The sequence below is a fragment of the Silene latifolia genome, chromosome 11 (assembly GCF_048544455.1).
Source record: "Silene latifolia isolate original U9 population chromosome 11, ASM4854445v1, whole genome shotgun sequence".
In the NCBI taxonomy this organism is placed as follows: Eukaryota; Viridiplantae; Streptophyta; class Magnoliopsida; order Caryophyllales; family Caryophyllaceae; genus Silene; species Silene latifolia.
The window spans coordinates 68603714-68622203 of NC_133536.1; the positions used below are offsets into that span (position 1 = coordinate 68603714).

General features: G+C 36.1%; 1 protein-coding gene across 1 annotated transcript; it reads right to left on the minus strand.

Moving 5' to 3' along the window:
- Positions 1–1029: 1029 nt before the first annotated feature.
- On the minus strand, positions 1030–6533 carry LOC141611727 (uncharacterized). Its single transcript, XM_074430336.1, has 3 exons — positions 6298–6533; positions 4513–4744; positions 1030–1554 (listed from the first exon to the last, which is right to left on the minus strand). Exons 1-3 carry the CDS (start codon positions 6393–6395, stop codon positions 1258–1260), a joined length of 627 nt encoding a protein of 208 aa, XP_074286437.1. The 5' UTR covers positions 6396–6533; the 3' UTR covers positions 1030–1257.
- Positions 6534–18490: the final 11957 nt, after the last annotated feature.

Consider the following 18490-nt stretch of genomic DNA (forward strand, 5'->3'; position numbering starts at 1 on the left):
AATTTTCACAAAGGAAATAAATTTTGAAAAAATGACAGGTTTAAACTTTCATAAGACTTCTTGTTTTCAAAAGATACCATTTTATAAATCTGAAGCAAAAAAAAAAGAATATGTTTGCTAGTTGATTCAAAATATATCAATCTTGTTTTTGCAAGTTGATTTTAATTACAACAATAGGTCTTTTGCTTTACTATTTTTAGCAAAAATATGAATTCCACAAAAGTTTATAGAGAACACTTCTTACATTGAAAATGAATTTTTCTTGAGCCTACAAACTGATTGTTCTTTATAAACATTTTTAAATGAGATTACTTTTTACAACTCTTGGATAATAGAGTGAAGAAGTGCTTTTAGATCCTTCCTTTATACATTTCTTCTTCTTCTTCTTCTATAAATAGCCTTCTCATTTCTCATTTATTGCTAAGACTTTGAAGGGTATTTATTGAGTACTTTGCAAATCATATCTGAGTCAAAAACTTTCTTTTTCTTAAGTTTTTGCAAAAACGTTTTAAGTCTTAAAGTCACTGTTTTCGAAATAGCTGTAAAATCTACTTGTATCAGTTCGCTGCATTGTGACATAATGAGTTTGTTCCATGATTCTCGTGTTTAAGTCTTAATTGTAATCTTCATGTTCTTAAGTGAACCACTGAGATTCTGACTCTGTAAACCTGTAAGATAGAATATACGATCTCTTGAAGCGGAGTAGCTTTAAGTTTGAGTTGCAACCGGGGTGGTTAGCAAGTTATTTTCATTGTAAGGGGTTTAGTAGTTTGAATAAATTTCTAAACAAGCAATAAAATAACGATTGAACGTAGGTCTCAAAGTAGAGGCTGAACCAATTTTTAAACATCGTCTTGTTTGTTTATTTACTTTTACGATTCACTTAACTTTGCTTATTTCGTATTAATCTCGTTATCAGTTCTGTGTCAGAGTCAATCATACTATGACATAGACCTGTTGTACCACCCAAAACCCGAGAATATGGAAATGGAAATGGAAATGTAAATGTAAATGAACTGCACAAGAATATGAAATTGAAGTCGAGCAAAGAAATTAGTAATTTCTTTCTGGAACCCAAAACCCGAGTTCTATCATAATGATCCTGGAATGATAGAAAGTATTCGATTTAAAAAAATTACACTCAACTTTTGTTCCTCCAATCTTCGAAAGCAAGAAAAGAAGTAAGCTCGGAAGCGATTGAAGAAGTACAACAAAGAGTGACAGGTAAGAGGCTAACAACAGTTAGGTAGCGTAGGCTCATTTCAGCTTGGACTTGGAAGAGCTTTGCAGAGGTTTGGCAACAGGCCTAGCAGTTTGATTTCTTATTGCTTTCTTTATATCGTACTTGACGGACGCGAAAGCACAGATAAGCGCAAGCAACATTGACGGATAGACGTAAATAGATTGGGCCCCATCTGGGTTTGCGGGCCGTGAAAGGAGTCCTTCCTTGACAAGACCCCAGACAATCAGGAGAGTACCAAACATGCTCATTCTTCCTGGTTTCAGGATTCCAATCAGAGCTCCTGCTACTGAAAAATAGCTACCTGCCAAAACCTGATAGAATTACAACATTAGGATGAAGGTCAGAAAGATAAGACGAACAATAAAGATAATCAAAAGTCTAATGGAAAACTCATTAACCGTCAAGAAAATAGAGAGGACGAAAACATAAAATCGACACATGAGATAACCCAAATCTAGGGATTAAAATAACTAATGAAGATTATTAAATGCCTAATGGGAAAGCTAACTTTAACCCAGAAACCAAATAGATAATGAATCAGGTAAATAGATAAGACAAAAATAGGACGAAAGGGACAGGAAAGGAGCAACAATTTAAATCGTCCTCGATCTCACAAGCACAGGGAGAAACCATGGAAAATGGGATAAGAGTCCTGGGGACATGCACACATAGTCGCACACTTGAAGACACCAAAGAAAAGAGAAATAATAGGCTTTGGAGGGGGACAAGCGGGGTCTGCTTCATAGGTTTGAGTCTCATCTACAGAATGCAAGAAGAGTTTCTCTTGTCACCGTGTGACGGCGTGTGTCGTAGTTGAAAATAAAAAACAATTTAATTTTCCACCATATAAAGACGAATAAATCCTGAAATCTAAAGGGAGTACAGGCGACTTCGTGACTACATAGCGTCTTACCATTTCAAAATCAGCTGCCAGAAACGTAGTTAAATCTTGAAAAGGTATGTCGCTAACATATCATTTATTTATCTGAATGTCAGACATTCACAGAGAGAATGGGAGGGCCAAGGGAGGGAGCGCGAAGGGAAATGGTCACAAGATAGAAATACAAGATCTTGCAGAAAAAATGTGAGACACAACTACACAAAATAGATTCATAAAAGAAAGAAAAAGAATCAAATGTGATTTTGTGGCACTAAAATAAGACGGACAAAGAAAACAGAAAACCCCACCACCAACATATCATAGTCGAGAAGGGGTTTAAGACTTGGGTGCAAAGTTCGTAAAGTGCTGAAGCAATGGGGGTAAGGTTAGCGATCCAGTGGGCTAGGGATAAGAGTCTCCTTCATGCAACATTTCTTCGGATTGTATTATTGTCATCTCGCAGATCCTAGGGCTCGTTTCGAGAAAAACACTACTGGAACCCCTCGTGGTGGACTATTGAGTCTCCAGTACTTTCATTGTCTTTAAATAATGTTGCTCATTTACGAGCCAAAAAGGATATTAAGATGTAATGATTTAGTTTTCCATTCTTAAAAAAAAAAAAGAAAAAAAAAAGCATGCAGACATTTACCAAAAGGGTGGAGGTTGGGCAAGGGAAATGGTCAGAGAAAATAAAATGGGAGGAAATACAATTTAAAAAGCTTTAAAGGAAGAATGAAAAGAACCAGATGATTTTATGGCTCTAAAGCATAATAGAGACAAAAAGAAAACAGAACAATCCATCACCAAAATTAACTAGTAAGAAAATAAGAAACTTAAGAAAACAAGTTTGGCTTTAAAACAGGGACCCATTGTGTTTCATCAATCATCTGATTTAAAACTACACCGTGTGCTCATGGTTACCAATTCAACCAGATTCGCTTAAGTAGCCTACGAATCACAAACCGTTAAGAGCGAACTTTATCCTGTCATTTATTGAAAATACATATAACACACATTCTATATGAGCGAATCGTGAATTGGTAAGGGAGTATTCATAGCGAATCCGGTAACCATGGCTGTAGCTGTCTTTAGGTTCCTACAGATTTCAGAAGACTGAATCTTTTCGTCTTGAATGGTCGATTATCTAAGCATAAACATGGCTAATTATGAGTAGTTCTTTGACAATACTCGCTAACTTCAAACATACACCTGAGAAACCTGATACACACGAGTACAGGGGGGGATAAATGCAGAAAGCGTGAATGCAGCTATGACTGCGACTGAGCACATTTTGAATGGGAAAGTTGGTGGACAAACTACCATCACCTCACTGACTCAAGGAGAAAAGAAAGGGTTACCAGGGCAATACTATCTAACCAGGGCCAGAGAGACTATACAGCTCAACGCAATGAGAATATACAGGAAAGAACAGCTGAAGTACGGTGGCAGCCACGGAGGATCCAAGAAACAGTTATGACTAAATGCAGTACAACTAGTCTATTTAAGCCACTACTGTAAGATGAGGATAATCATCATTTATTCATTTGTCATACATTTCTGTGAATACTTTCCTTGTATTTTGCAGTAAACCTAGGTGGATCTTTCACCACAATTTTATGAGTTTGGGATAGAGTACCAATATAATTACGGAACAGCTGTATTTTTATCTATTTTATTGCAGTTTTTCCTTATTTATGCATTAAGTTCTATCAAAACCATTTTACGAAAAAAGGATTTCATGTTATACAGACCTTTTATAGATCAATTGCATCATACCTACGTTCTCGCATCTCACACACACAATTTTTATCTAACACACATGATTAGTAGCTAGACAAAATACTTTTGGATGAGAGCAACCGACTGTACAAAAAGCTTCCAAACACAAGAACTGATCATCTTGATAATATCAAAAGCAGCTATATCTGTATTCTGTGAGGACTTTTATTTAAAATATATATACGAGAAAATATATTAAGATCATATCGCATATTGGATATAGCATATTCATATCAAATAAGGCAACCTTGTCCTAAATCGTTAGGAGTTACAATCGACCAACCCCCTTTTTTTTATCCCACATTCATTATAGTGTCCCAAAAGATTGTCCTACACTGTTCGAAAAATGAAAATACAGCTTAAGTTTGTATCCAAGAGATGGACAAACAAATACAGAGCAAGGCTACTAATTGAATAGCTATACACCTATAAAATCTTTTGACTTGGCAACCTAATATTTCTTTTTCCCAATAGTGTGTCTTTAAAAGCCTTATACTGAATAAAGAGTAGGGCAATTATCACTGAGACACTGACAGTCTGAGACAAAACACTAAATTGTGAATTGTCTTAAGAGATGTGAAGGCTGAAGATGCAGTTAAGAAAGCAGTACCTCCAGACGTTTGAGATCAGCTACCACAGGGGCGTCTTTCGCACTTGTCAAATTATAGATTTTCTCCAAACTACTCCAACTAGGAATAGTCCTGCTCTGGACGAGACCCTGAACTACGGCTCCTGGAAAAATGAGAGTCTTCACAAACCCCACAGGTATGATATCACTAGCAACCAGCTGGGAACATGTCACATGCATTGGAGTTGTACATATACCAGACCTACATGGAATTCTGGAGACGGAAAACAGAACTGTAAGATTGCAACTTATAATCTTATATGCAACAAACTATCGAATACAATAGCAACAACCATCAACTATCTTTTGCTCCTCATCTTATCAATTAACCCATAATTTAGTCACAAGTCGTTATTCTCTTAACCAAAACTACATCCAGTAAGCAGAAACTAACAAATCTGATTCACAAGCATCAGCAAAAAAAATTCCATGGCTTCTCTTTCCAAACTATACAAATTTGAAAGTTTGATTCAAAAGTGTATTACTGATTAATAAACTCAAAAGTTTGGTGAATGAGTATCACAGTTCAGGAAATATTCTTATTTTCAAAAAGGGCATATAATCAACAAACAAGCACATGCGAGAAGTACGAAATAACTATCATAATTTCATAATGAATTAGATAAATGGTTTTATAAGCAAAAAAATGTAGACCACGTACTACGATAACTTACAAAATAACTAAAAAAAACTCGCAATTAATTCAGCCACTGAAAACAAACACTCTCCCTCGGTGAATTATACAATAGCATGAATTTAGCAGCAACAGGGCCACAGTAAATTATACAATACTAGTTACAGATAGTCATACATTCCCACAAACAAAAAAATATCTTGCTCTTTCCACAGAAAGATATTACAACTCGCACTTCATACTTCCCTTGTCCACAATATTAGTTATTAGTTAATTATTATATTCCTTTAGACCTTAATCAACCGAAGTTCTTCACATATGTAAGGAATGCGAAATTATTGATTCTATACCATAAAACGCAATTGCTAGGATCCTTTTTCTGCTTTTGATTTCTTTTTTTCCTCGCTCTTTCTTAGACCACTATATTAATACATCTAGTCACCTACTAAACCTCAAGCCACAGAATCATAACATTCATATCCCACACAAAAATTTGCACAGTGAAAACCCCAACCACGGATGACCACCTTCCAACTCGGAGCTAAGACATAATTTTTCCCAAGACCTAGACAACATATCCTGTGAGCACTATCATGGTTAATATCGAATTCCAGTAGCCATTGCTCGAGCCATTACACGAGCAAAATATATCGTTCAACATTGACTATCATCAAATCTCGCAATCTTGCCTAAATGAGTCATCCACAACAATCAACTCGGTGCTGTTCAACACAAATCCTTCCTAGAACTTGCTACAGAATTCTAGGAACACAACTCCGACTACATCGACCTCCACTAGCGTTTAAGTCAATCAAATCAATAATTCAACCAGCTTACATCGACAAAACTCACGATCTCAGTGACACAAATCGCCTTTAAACAGTAACGCATGATTGAACATAGAATCGATAAGTAAGTCAAAACGAAAAGCTCAAAAGTTAGTTAATCTAAACTTGAATTACTAACACCACTGGAAACACAATAACTGCAGATCCATTAATGATAATAAAGCGTTAGAATTTCCTGAATTAATTAAAGATAAAGTTAAATAAGTAAAATTAAGAGGTCGTAAGCTAGTAATTGAAGTAAAATGGTGTTGATGTAGAAACAAGTTTGACTAAGAAGAAGAGGACCTGAAGAGAGGGATCTGGAGGAAGATGAGGAAGAAGAAGGTTCTAGATGCGATGTTGGAGATACGAGTACTGGTCCATCCCCTACCTGCGTTCGCCATTTTTGCTGTGTTTGTTAAGGTGGGGAGACCAAGTAGAGCCGGACTCCCGATAATATAACTGAATCAAACGCTGTGGAGCGTGAAGTAACAAATTTCGACCCCGGTAGAAGATCCGGATTCTAGTTGTAGATTTGAAGTAGTTTTCATCCCGTTAGGTGTACGGATAATAAATATTACTCCCTCCATTCAACTCCACTTTACATGTTTCCTTTTTAGGCCAAGAAAATGACCATGTTATCCTTATTTACACTTCATATTTACAAAAAATGTCATCCATACCCCACACTAATCCACCATAAAACCCCACATTTATATTTTTTTAACATCTTTAACCCCACCATTCTCTTTCCCTAGGTACTTTTTATAGTTTTTTTAATCCGTCCCTTAATATCCGTGCAAAAAGCATACTTGCGAAGTGGAGTTGAACGGAGGGAGTACTTCTTAGGTTCCATTGAATTATTTACGTTTATTTTTTTAGCACTATTGATAAGTGAGAAGAATTTTCAATACAACTTCTAATCTATCTATATTATCTATCTATCTATATTATTAAAGGAAGCTTTTTTCGAGCGATTATAGAGAGTCCAAATTTTTCGAAATACCGTGCGATATGAAAGACCTCAAATTTTGTAAATTACGTATATTTTCTTTAACAATATTTTAGTTAAATAGTCAAAGATTAGGAGTTGGACTCTAGCTGTCTCACGTTTGTCATACAATCCAAGTTCTTATTGGACTCAAATTTATCAATAAGATATAAATATTGCATAAACGAGAAGACACATGCATTTATTTTAATTCTCATATTCTTCTCATTCTCCATCTAATGTTGACACCTTTTGATATATCTTTGTGTTTGCTAATTGTTATCCCGATATATGTTTGTGTTTGCTAATTGTTATTCCGTGCATGAAAGTTTGTAATTTTAAATTATTATATGCTTAATTATGTAATTTATCATCCACTTTTTTTTTACTTATAGTTCTAATCATTGATTTTCATAATGTTTTTAGGGGCAAGGGAAGGATGCAAGAGTACTTGGGAATGATCGGCAATGTTATCAACGATAATCATTGTTCCAACTAATATTTGAGATTTTGTGTAAAGGTAATTGATGATACGAGTATTTTTTTTCGCTTTGAAAGATAATGGTATTTCGGTAGTTGATATACAATAATCAAGCGACTTTTAATCTAACAATTTGCTACTTCATGTGTCCCAAACATTTGTTTAGGTAAACAAATGATTTAAATGAAGGCATTATCTACTTTATAGTTTTATCTAAGGATTTATAATTATTGACTTTATAGTTTTTATAGTTTTATAGTTCGAATTCAAGACACGGATCATTAAGGTCAAACTAATCCATAAATCTTTGTTTTAAATAAGCAGGACGGAGTTTAGATGAGGCCAAAAAAATTACTCCGTACGTTTTCATATAATAATACCGAATGCAGTAGTAAGTCCTTGAGACTCACATTTTTATCCCCTTATAAAAGCCAATCTTTATACACATTTTTGTCTTTTGTTAGTTCTGCTTAATTTTACATACGTCTTTTGGTTTGACATGTAGCAAAAATAGTACTCCATAATAGATGTTTATCTTAAATTTAAGTTTATTTTTTTAACTGAATCTGATTATGGTCAATTTATTTGCAGATTATGGTCAAACCCGTTGATTTGGGTTCGGATTAATCGATATCGGATGACAATAAATTTAAAGTATTTCATTCATGTATAATCTTGTTGTAGTTTAGTACGGAAAAGAACCGCTAAACTAAGATAAAGTTAATTAGCTATATGCCTATATAGTCCTACTGCTTAAATAAATTTGAGAATTAAAGAGTTATGTTACGTAGTATTTTCTTCATATAGTTTATAAAAAAATCAAATGCAATTAATTCATGTATCGTGTTTAATAGTTTAGTATGGAAAAGAACCTCGCTACACTAAGATTTCGATTGCATGTATAGACTTTTACGTTATTTTGGTTTTGTATTCAATTCTAATGAAGAAAAAGGCAAGACAGTATTAGAGTATGAAAGAACTACATACGAAATATACAAAGTGGTAGCATTGGCAATTCCAGAGGGGACTTTAACGTAAGCGATTGTAGCCCGGAATTAGAAACTTATAATTAAATTTGCTAAAATAGCATAATTTTGCTTATGTGAAAGTGTAGTACAAAGCTTTGCCTCTTTGCTTGATTTCAAGTCTAAATTCTTATTAAAAGGGATTATTTTTTTGCTTGATATTGAATTATCACACTTTGACACTCTTGCAGTCCTATAAAATAGGATAAACCTAAGACATCAAGTTAAATATATATCCCTACAATTAAATTTGTGTTTGAGAGTTGAGACATGTGGTGTATTCACACATAATAATTTTATGCTAATATGTGGACGGGTTAAATAACTCGAAGTGAAGATTAAAGCTCAAAAGCGAATCGAATTGATTAGTTTTTTTTATTAAGCTGAGGGGGAGACTTTACAATATTTTTGACAATAGTAACTTATATTCTAAATCTGAATTTTCCTAGGTTTATAGGTACCACGATTATTATCTTTTTTATAAATCATAGGATATTGCAGATAGGCCCGTGCATCGCACGGGCATTAAATCTAGTCTATATTATTAAAGAAAGCTTTTTTCGAGCGATTATAGAGTCTCCAACTCCGTGAACTACCTTGAATTATTTATGTATCAAATTATATCTAAAAGATAAGAATAAATAACAATCAACAAAATAAATATCCAATGTGCTGTTAGATTGTAATACTACGGTTTTATGAGTCTTTGAGTACTCTATCGAGTGGGCTTACTCTGTCGAGTAAGTATGTTTTGTATACGAATCAGTAGTCTGCCTGTAGGGTACTCGATCGAGTAGCCTTGGCACTCGATCGAGTAAGTGGCACTCGATCGAGTACGTGACTTACTCGATCGAGTAAGTCGGTTATCGGGTGATTTGCGGCGGGTTTGTTAATAATGCGGATTAATATATAATACTCCGTCATCTTTTTCCTAAACAAATTTACAAACCTAAAAACACAAAAAAGGAGAGATTGCAAGTTACGTTGTTCGATTCATTCGCATTATTGGCAAATCCCGGAGCTAGAGGTGTCGGTTTCCTTTGTTCTTTATACCGTTGTGATCCTTGCATCAAGGGTAAGTTCTACATATCATTTTTATAACATTTGGTTAATGTTGGTTAAACCCTAATTTGAGGATTTGGGGGTTTTTATGTTTTGTGTGGTTAAGGTAGTAATTGTATGAATGTATGTATAGGAGGAGGATTCGTAGAGGAGAGATTTTGAGACAGCTGCTAGAACGTCTGATTCTGTGATTGCTTTCCAGGTAGGGTTTCCCTACTCAGTATTGGTTACATAATGTTGATGTTGTTGTTGTTGTTGTTTGATACCGTCGTCAGGTACCAAAAATAAAATACCTAGTTACACTAACAGAAGCTAGCAGTAAGTAGGGTCGGTCTCCACAGAGAGGCGGTCACTATCCACTTGTCTACTCGGTCTGTCTACGGTCACAAGATGGGGGTTTGATTGTTTTGACTAAACTAACGAGACTAAGGCAAGAGAAATAGAGATAAGAGAAATTAAGCAGAGGGAAAGGAAACTAGGATGTCGGTTCATCAATGAATGTCAATTAATTGCAGTTAAGGTCACAGATTAGTCGATCTGTCGGTCTAAAGGGCAACGAATATCTCCTTCCGGTCTCAATTCGCCCTAAAATACTATTAGCTTAGCTTCCGCCCTCACTAAAGCATTCTATTGTTCACTGCAAGTCTCACCCTTTCCAACCTTCCGGTCTAGGTCAAGGCTTACCAAGGTTAAAACGGCTAATTGCATCTATTCAATTAGCAAAATACAATTATAAGCAGTGATTAACAACATAGACATAGCAACAACGACAAATCTATGAACTAATTAGCAATTAACATTCATTCATCTAATCCCCTAATCCTAGCAGGGAGAATTAGCTAGACATGGTAAAGGGAAGAATAAAAACAAAAGAAAGAGAAATAGCAAACATTAAATAAAGAGAAAAGGGAAAAGAGAGAAAATTACAGAGAAAAGATCCGGAAAATGAGAAGAAGCATTCAACAGTAGAAAAGTAACATAAAGAGTAGTGTGTGGTATGATAAGAGATAGATCAAAGAGTTACAAATGACGTCCCCCCTTCCTATTTATAAGAAAATAGGATTTTATTTAACCTAATAACGAATTAAGACTAAAAAGTCCGAGCCCAATAGCAAACCACTCGATCGAGCCATTTGAAACTACTCGATCGAGTAGAATTAAGCTCAAACCACTCGATCGAGTTGAAAAATCTACTCGATCGAGCAACCCCTAAAATGAATCTGTTCGATCGACTAAAATAAGTACTCGATCGACCTATTATTCCATCCAAAACCACTCGATCGACCTATAAGGCACTCGATCGAGTGATATCTGACTTCAGCAGCTCACAATTTCGTTAGTTTCAGCTTTGACTTGTCTTTTAGCTCCCGAAATGGCTTCATGCATCCCGAAACAGCTACATTTCCGCTCCAAATTCACTCTTCCTTCAAATACATGCAAAACGGACGGTAAAAGGCTTGATTTCACTACTTTCTGGTCCATTCCTGCAAATAGAACAAAACAAATCAAAGTAGCATATTCAGGGCATTTCGTAGCATAAAACTACGATAATAGCATAGAAATACGCACATAAAAAGGCCTAAAAGGACTATATAAAATGCACGTATCAAATCTCCCCAAACCAAACCTTTACTCGTCCTCGAGTAAACTAAATGCAAACTAATGGAACGGAAAAGATAACTCAGAGCTAGCTACAAATGCCCACTTAAACCAATTTAATGCAAGCAAACTAACACTTATAGCAAAGCAGTCAAATGCAAACGAGTTATAGGATGTTTATAAAATAGCTGAACCGTCGACCTTGCAAGACCTTTAATGATGGACTCTCACGGGTCACTCTTCTCTCATGAAGCAAAGGGTGAACATATATATGTAATAGAGAAAGAAATATAGTCGCTCACCTAAACTGCTACCTACATAACATGTATGCAACTGATATGATAGACAATTCTAGCTACCGTACACACATTCCAACCAAACAAGGTCCGTCACAGCCGAGGGCTTACATAAATATGGTAAAGTGAGGCAATGGGTAGGAAAAAGGCAAAACATTTATGGGAATGTGGAGGTATAGGCGGCCAAGCTAGTACCTAAACAAAACCATACGACAACATCCGTTTCCAACTCAATTATAGAATTAAGCGCATATGCCCTTCATTTGGCACAAACTCACCAAACCGAACTGAAAATACTCCTCAATAAATGTAAATAAAGCATAGGAGCAGAAACCGTCTCATCAAACAACATCTTTTTTTCCTTTCTTTTTTCTATTTTTTTTCGGTTTCTTTCTTTCATCATTTTTCGTCTTTTTTTTCAATTCTTTTCTTTTTCTTCTTTTTCTTTTTCATGTTTTTTCCTTCTTCTTTTTTTCTTCATAAATTACCAACTCCAAATCAGTGGATACAAGCCAAACTCGGCACAATAAAATATATACCGCAAAAACATACACTAAACTAGCTTGACAAGGCAGGCTAAATTTGGAATGTATCTAAGGGTCAACAGACAAATTTGGCTAAATGTGGAGTTAAATGGGTAAAAATGAAAGAAAGGGGAATGTAAACACCTCCCTGCATGTGACACCAACCACTAACCTGAATGTATGCAGGCAAAAAGTAATTGAATTTCATAAATGTGCAAATTGATGGTACATGTTATGCAAGAAGTAACTACTCTCAATTCCTACGCAAACTGGTCATAAATGACACCAGTTATAAGGCTATAATATCTTAGAATATATAAGTAGTTTGCCAAAATTTCAGGTCGAGTCTATTCGTTCAGCTAAATTTCAACATTAACTCGTAGATATGCAGAAGATAAAGCTAAAGATGTTAATTATAGCAAGGCTTAAGCAAAATGACAAATTATAGTGCAATTTCATCATTGAAATCTACCGTTCCGACTCGACCTATATGCAAAAATAAACGTGAAATTTTTTGATTTTTATGAATTTTCTATTTTTATGAGATTTTTGAATTTATAAAAATAAACAACAATGCATACAGAAATTAAACGTGATAACAGAAATGCAATAGAAACATAAATGCAGACACATATATGGATGCATAACCTCCCCAAACCAAACTGTACAATGCCCTCATTGTACCTAAACATGGAAAGGAAATGCAAACTAAAAGAGAAAGAGTGTAGATGCAGAAAGCTTACAAGATTACGCGAATAAGGGACCTCCCCAAACCAGCCAGCAACGAGGGAGGTCGCAAATAACTGCCAAAACATCGTCACAGGAAGCTAATCCAAGCAATGAGCATCCTAAATAGCTCGATCGAGGAAGATAGGGCACTCGAACGAGGGATCATCTTTGGCAGGTACTCGATCGAGAAGAATGGATACTCGATCGAGTGAAATTAGCAGCAAAAGTGTTCGATCGAGTTACAAAAGTACTCGATCGAGTCCTCCTTAATATATACCTGCAAAGACGCAACATAACAGCCCGCAAAACTAACAAAACAAGCGTAACCGATATAGTCTATGGTATGAAAACCAATTATTACAACGCAAAACTGAAATGAAAGGCAATGTTTGAAAAACAACTAAAAATAAAATCTCCGGGTTGCCTCCCGGGTAGCGCTAGTTTCAGTCAGGTCCCAGCTTGACCTTCTTTTCTTCGAGCCTCTCTAATTTAGCCTGGTCAAAATAGCTCAAAGCGCGCAGCAACCGATCAAACAGCTGCGCATGTGCTACACAAAACTGTAAGTAGCACCACAGTAGAATAATGACATAGGAAAATAAAATGTACAATCGTTTAAGCCTAACAAATTTCCTATGACAGCTCCTAAATTTATCAACAAAATAAAGGAGCTCGGGAGCAATTAACAATAGTCTAAGGCACCGTTTCAGGTTAACAAATTTCGGATGGCAAGGATGGTGAATCATTATCAAATTATCTAACCAACTGGGAGGGGGTATTGCATTGAAATACGAAGCATAAGTCAAATGAGGTAATGTACTGTTTATACAAATAATAATATAACTATCGTCTACTACCTCGGTTTGGTCGCTCTCAATGATGGAATCATTGACAAAGGGAGATATTACCTCTTCCATGCTCGGAGCAATTACCGACTCAGCTGTCTTCTCGTCACCCTCCTCGGTGGATTCCGTCCCGTAAATCGCAGCCTCAAGCGCATCCAGCTCAGCTTTGAAAAGGGGAGACTCACCATAACCGTTGTCATCATCATAATTGTCATCTAAAATGAACCCAAGTGACAAATCATTGCTCGCCCTGGCCAAATCAGTCGATCGAGTAGAATTGTTATTCGATCGAGAGCTTTCTTCTTGATAATCACTCGATCGAGTACATGAATCAGCTCGATCGAGTACTTCCTCAAAACACTTGTTCGATGGAGTGGTGTAATGTGTTCGATCGAACATTTCTTCAGTTATTTCACTCGATCGACCACTATAATCCATTCGATCGAGTGAAAATTTCTTGTCTGACAAATGCATAAGTCTTCGTCTGAAGCGTCATTATCTGATAGACCGTCGTAATCCAAGTCATACAAATCATCATTCATCTCAGCGGCTAACTGAGATATTTGAGACTCGAGCTCATGAATTTGCACGCAAGTATGTCTATCATGTTCCTGCAATTGGAGTGCAAGTGCCTTCACCAAAGATTTCAGCTCAGCAATCTCTTCTTTCCGCTTATCAGGAGGAGGAGCTTGTTGTCGCGGTGGCCAGATAAATGGAGGCTGTTGGTAGCCTCGTTGATAGGGCAGGTGTGGCGGCGCAATTACAACAGATTGATTAGCTTGTCTACGTTGCTTGAATGCATAAACCTCGTCATTTTCAGCTAAGCAAAAAGTCGCATTGTGCTCAAGAAAGACCACATCTCCCCATGATAAATCACTGCTTTGCGCCATATAATGGAACATAGGTGACGGGTCAAAGGTACTCAAACCTTCCCTTTGACAATCTTTTACCTAGAACTGTCTAGGTAGGACATGTAGGGCCTATCAAAACAGCACTAAAGAAAAAGATTAGAACGGCCTCAAGGGAAAAATCCCTTGAGGCTAAAGACAGACAAAATTAAACAAATAAATACAGTAGTTGTCTCCCCGGCAACGGCGCCAAAATTTGATACCGTCGTCAGGTACCAAAAATAAAATACCTAGTTACACTAACAAAAGCTAGCAGTAAGTAGGGTCGATCTCCACAGGGAGGCGGTCACTATCCACTTGTCTACTCGGTCTGTCTACGGTCACAAGATGGGGGTTTGATTGTTTTGACTAAACTAACGAGACTAAGGCAAGAGAAATAGAGATAAGAGAAATTAAGCAGAGGGAAAGGAACCTAGGATGTCGGTTCATCAATGAATGTCAATTAATTGCAGTTAAGGTCACAGATTAGTCGATGTGTCGGTCTAAGGGGCAACGAATATCTCCTTCCGGTCTCAATTCGCCCTAAAATACTATTAGCTTAGCTTCCGCCCTCACTAAAGCATTCTATTGTTCACTGTAGGTCTCACCCTTTCCAACCTTCCGGTCTAGGTCCAGGCTTACCAAGGTTAAAAAGGCTAATTGCATCGATTCAATTAGCAAGATACAATTATAAGCAGTGATTAACAATATAGACATAGCAACAACGACAAATCTATGAACTAATTAGCAATTAATATTCATTCATCTAATCCCCTTATCCTAGCAGGGAGAATTAGCTAGACATGGTAAAGGGAAGAATAAAAACAAAAGAAAGAGAAATAGCAAACATTAAATAAAGAGAAAAGGGAAAAGAGAGAAAATTACAGAGAAAAGATCCGGAAAATGAGAAGAAGCATTCAACAGTAGAAAAGTATCGTAAAGAGTAGTGTGTGGTATGATAAGAGATAGATCAGAGAGTTACAAATGACGTCCCTCCTTCCTATTTATAAGAAAATAGGATTTTATTTAACCTAATAACGAATTAAGACTAAAAAGCCCGAGCCCAATAGCAAACCACTCGATCGAGCCATTTGAAACTACTCGATCGAGTATAATTAAGCTCAAACCACTCGATCGAGCTGAAAAATCTACTCGATCGAGCAACCCCTAAAATGAATCTGTTCGATCGACTAAAATAAGTACTCGATCGACCTATTATTCCATCCAAAACCACTCGATCGACCTATAAGGCACTCGATCAAGTTATATCTGACTTCAGCAGCTCACAATTTTATTAGTTTCAGCTTTGACTTGTCTTTTAGCTCCCGAAATGGCTTCACGCATCCCGAGACAGCTACATTTCCGCTCCAAATTCACTCTTCCTTCAAATACATGCAAAAAGGACGGTAAAAGGCTTGATTTCACTACTTTCTGGTCCATTCCTGCAAATAGAACAAAACAAACCAAAGTAGCATATTCGGGGCATTTCGTAGCATAAAACTACGATAATAACAAAGAAATACGCGCATAAAAAGGCCTAAAATAACTATATAAAATGACGTATCATTGTTGTTGTTGTTGTTGTTGTTGTTGTATCTCATATCGTTGTTGGATTGGTTTTGGTGATTGTTGATAGTATAATGTTGATTGGCGAATCGTATCGTGATCTTCGGGGTGCGTCCCTGGCTGAGTGGAGTCACTTGCGGGAGTGGCTTCACGCCCTTGATTCGCCTTCTCTGGAACCCGCCATAGAAGGGATGTGCACATTAATGAACATGGGTTTATCGCTCGATGGAGATGAGCGGGGCTTAGGTGGGAACGGCTGCGGTCCCCCACTGGCGGTGTGGAGTACCTGTTGCGATGGGTACTCTGGCAGGACTACACACTTTAGTGTGTAGTCAGTTGTGTGGAGATTAATTATGGAGACTGAGGTTTGTTGTGTGTTGAGCTGTTTTGGCATTTGATTTGTTGTGGCTTGCTTTTATGTAAATAGTACTGACCCCGTTTAAATGTTTTAAAAACTGTGGTGATCCATTCGGGGGTGGTGAACAGTTATTGAGCAGGTATGAGACGATGCGTGTGGGATAGCTGGGATGAGTCACCACGTTGCAGTTTAGAAGTCTTTCATTTGTGTTCGACACTTGATAGTATTTTGACAGTAGACAGTTTTGAGAACTTGTATTTCTTTTTAACAGTTTTGGTATTGGCATGTAATCACGTTAAACATTATGTACTTTTAAGTATGTTTCGTTATTGTCTTATGATTATCATTGCCTCGGGAAACCGAGATGGTGACGTCCTTATACCTAAGTGGTCCTGGTAAGGCACTTGGAGTATGGGGGTGTCACATAGATGCCAAAGAAACGTATGATAAGAAGAATTACATATTGTTAGATGATAGAGGTTGGCTAGGATCAAAATTGTACGACCATAACTCTATAAGAGATAGATGTCTAATAGTGTTATAATTCTAATAATATTATCGGTTTTTCTAACCTATGCCCACTAGACATAGGATAAGAAACCAAAATAGGAAAGAATTAAATGCTATTTTTATGGGAAATGGCAATGTCCCATCATTTTTACTTCAATTTACAAAAAACACATTTAATTATTTCCTATTTTAGATTCTTATCCTATGCCTAGTGGGCATAGGTTAGAAAAACCCTAATATTGTTCTCGAAATATTTGTAGATATGACTGCATATATATAGTTAATTTCCCTTTCTTGAAAGGGGTGTATATATCGTTAATTCGTTATTAGCTATTTACGGAAAACAATAGACATCATCAAATATTCTTATGTTTATGTTTATATTATGCAACGTATCCAGTATTTCTATTTTTTGTTATTAACCACATAATATTTGTTGTTTGACTACAACTTACATGCCTACAGAGTTGCGGTTAATTGTGTTTATTGATGATTGCTCATGCTCACGACAATTACGGCTTTTAAGGTCAGCTTTTCCACTATAAACTCCTCAATAGCCCCCCCTTTATTTTACACAAATATTTATTTATCTTCATGAGGGATATTTGACGTATACTCAGGAATACCAATTTGTATTATATTAATTATTATTCCCGACCTCTAACACGACGAATTCTTATAAATAAATAAAAGTGCACGTACAACTATTCGGGTTTGTTTCTATCCATACATAGCATTGCTTAGTTTTCATTATTTTAACCATATGGCTCTATTGTTATTTCCTATTGTTGAGCTCATAGTTTTTAGTTTTGTTACATATTATGCTGCAAGTTTTGATTTTGTTCGTTCTATATTCAGGTTTATACCCATATAAATATGATACACATGCAATCATTTTTTGTTGTTGTAAATTGTCGTTTTTGTTAAGTTTGAACCTTCCTAAAAGCAGATGATTCTTCCATACCATGTGTAATTTAGAGTGTTTGGTTCTTGAGTTAGTATGTTATGAAGCATATAGTATTCCGTAAGTGGTTTGCTGAGAGACATGATATCTTTTTATTTAAGGTCTATGTGTTACTCGGTACACCACGCCTATACATGTCAAAGTTATCCTTTGTTTGTTGACAAAAGCATATAATTCTTCCATACCATGTGTAAGTACGCCTATAATATGACGGAGACGAGATTTCATTACGCTTAACCAAATGATTAAATTGTGTGTAAAATGACTTTATAGAGATATACTTACTCCGTCTCAACCAAATGTTTAGCAATCATGAGTAAAATACAGCTCATAGAAAAATTAGAAAGTTTAAAATCGAGTAACGAAAGGAACATGCTTATAGGATTGTTTTTACTCAAGTTTCACTTTTGACCGATAAATTCTACTTAGTATAGTTTAAAGTCCAGTGACGAAAAATTGGTATAAATATTAAGATACTGAAAAGAAAATAACACTACAAGTTTATTTGTTCATTATTCGTTCTTATTAAATTATGTATGGTCCCAGTGGCGGAGCCAGGATTTGAACCCAACGGGGGCAAAAATTTTCAGCGGGGCCGAACGGGTTATGGGATAAGGGGAACTCGATTTTTTTTCGAAAATTTCAACTAAAACTTTAGCGATTTC

What these genes read in the sequence shown, in the direction of transcription:
- LOC141611727 (XM_074430336.1), bottom strand. Translation starts at nt 6,395, where the DNA reads ATGGCGAACGCAGGTAGGGGATGGACCAGTACTCGTATCTCCAACATC. An exon ending in CTCCAGATCCCTCTCTTCAG is followed by an intron (nt 4,745 to 6,297) that starts GTCCTCTTCTTC and finishes TTCCGTCTCCAG; the next exon opens with AATTCCATGTAGGTCTGGTA. An exon ending in CTGATCTCAAACGTCTGGAG is followed by an intron (nt 1,555 to 4,512) that starts GTACTGCTTTCT and finishes TAATTCTATCAG; the next exon opens with GTTTTGGCAGGTAGCTATTT.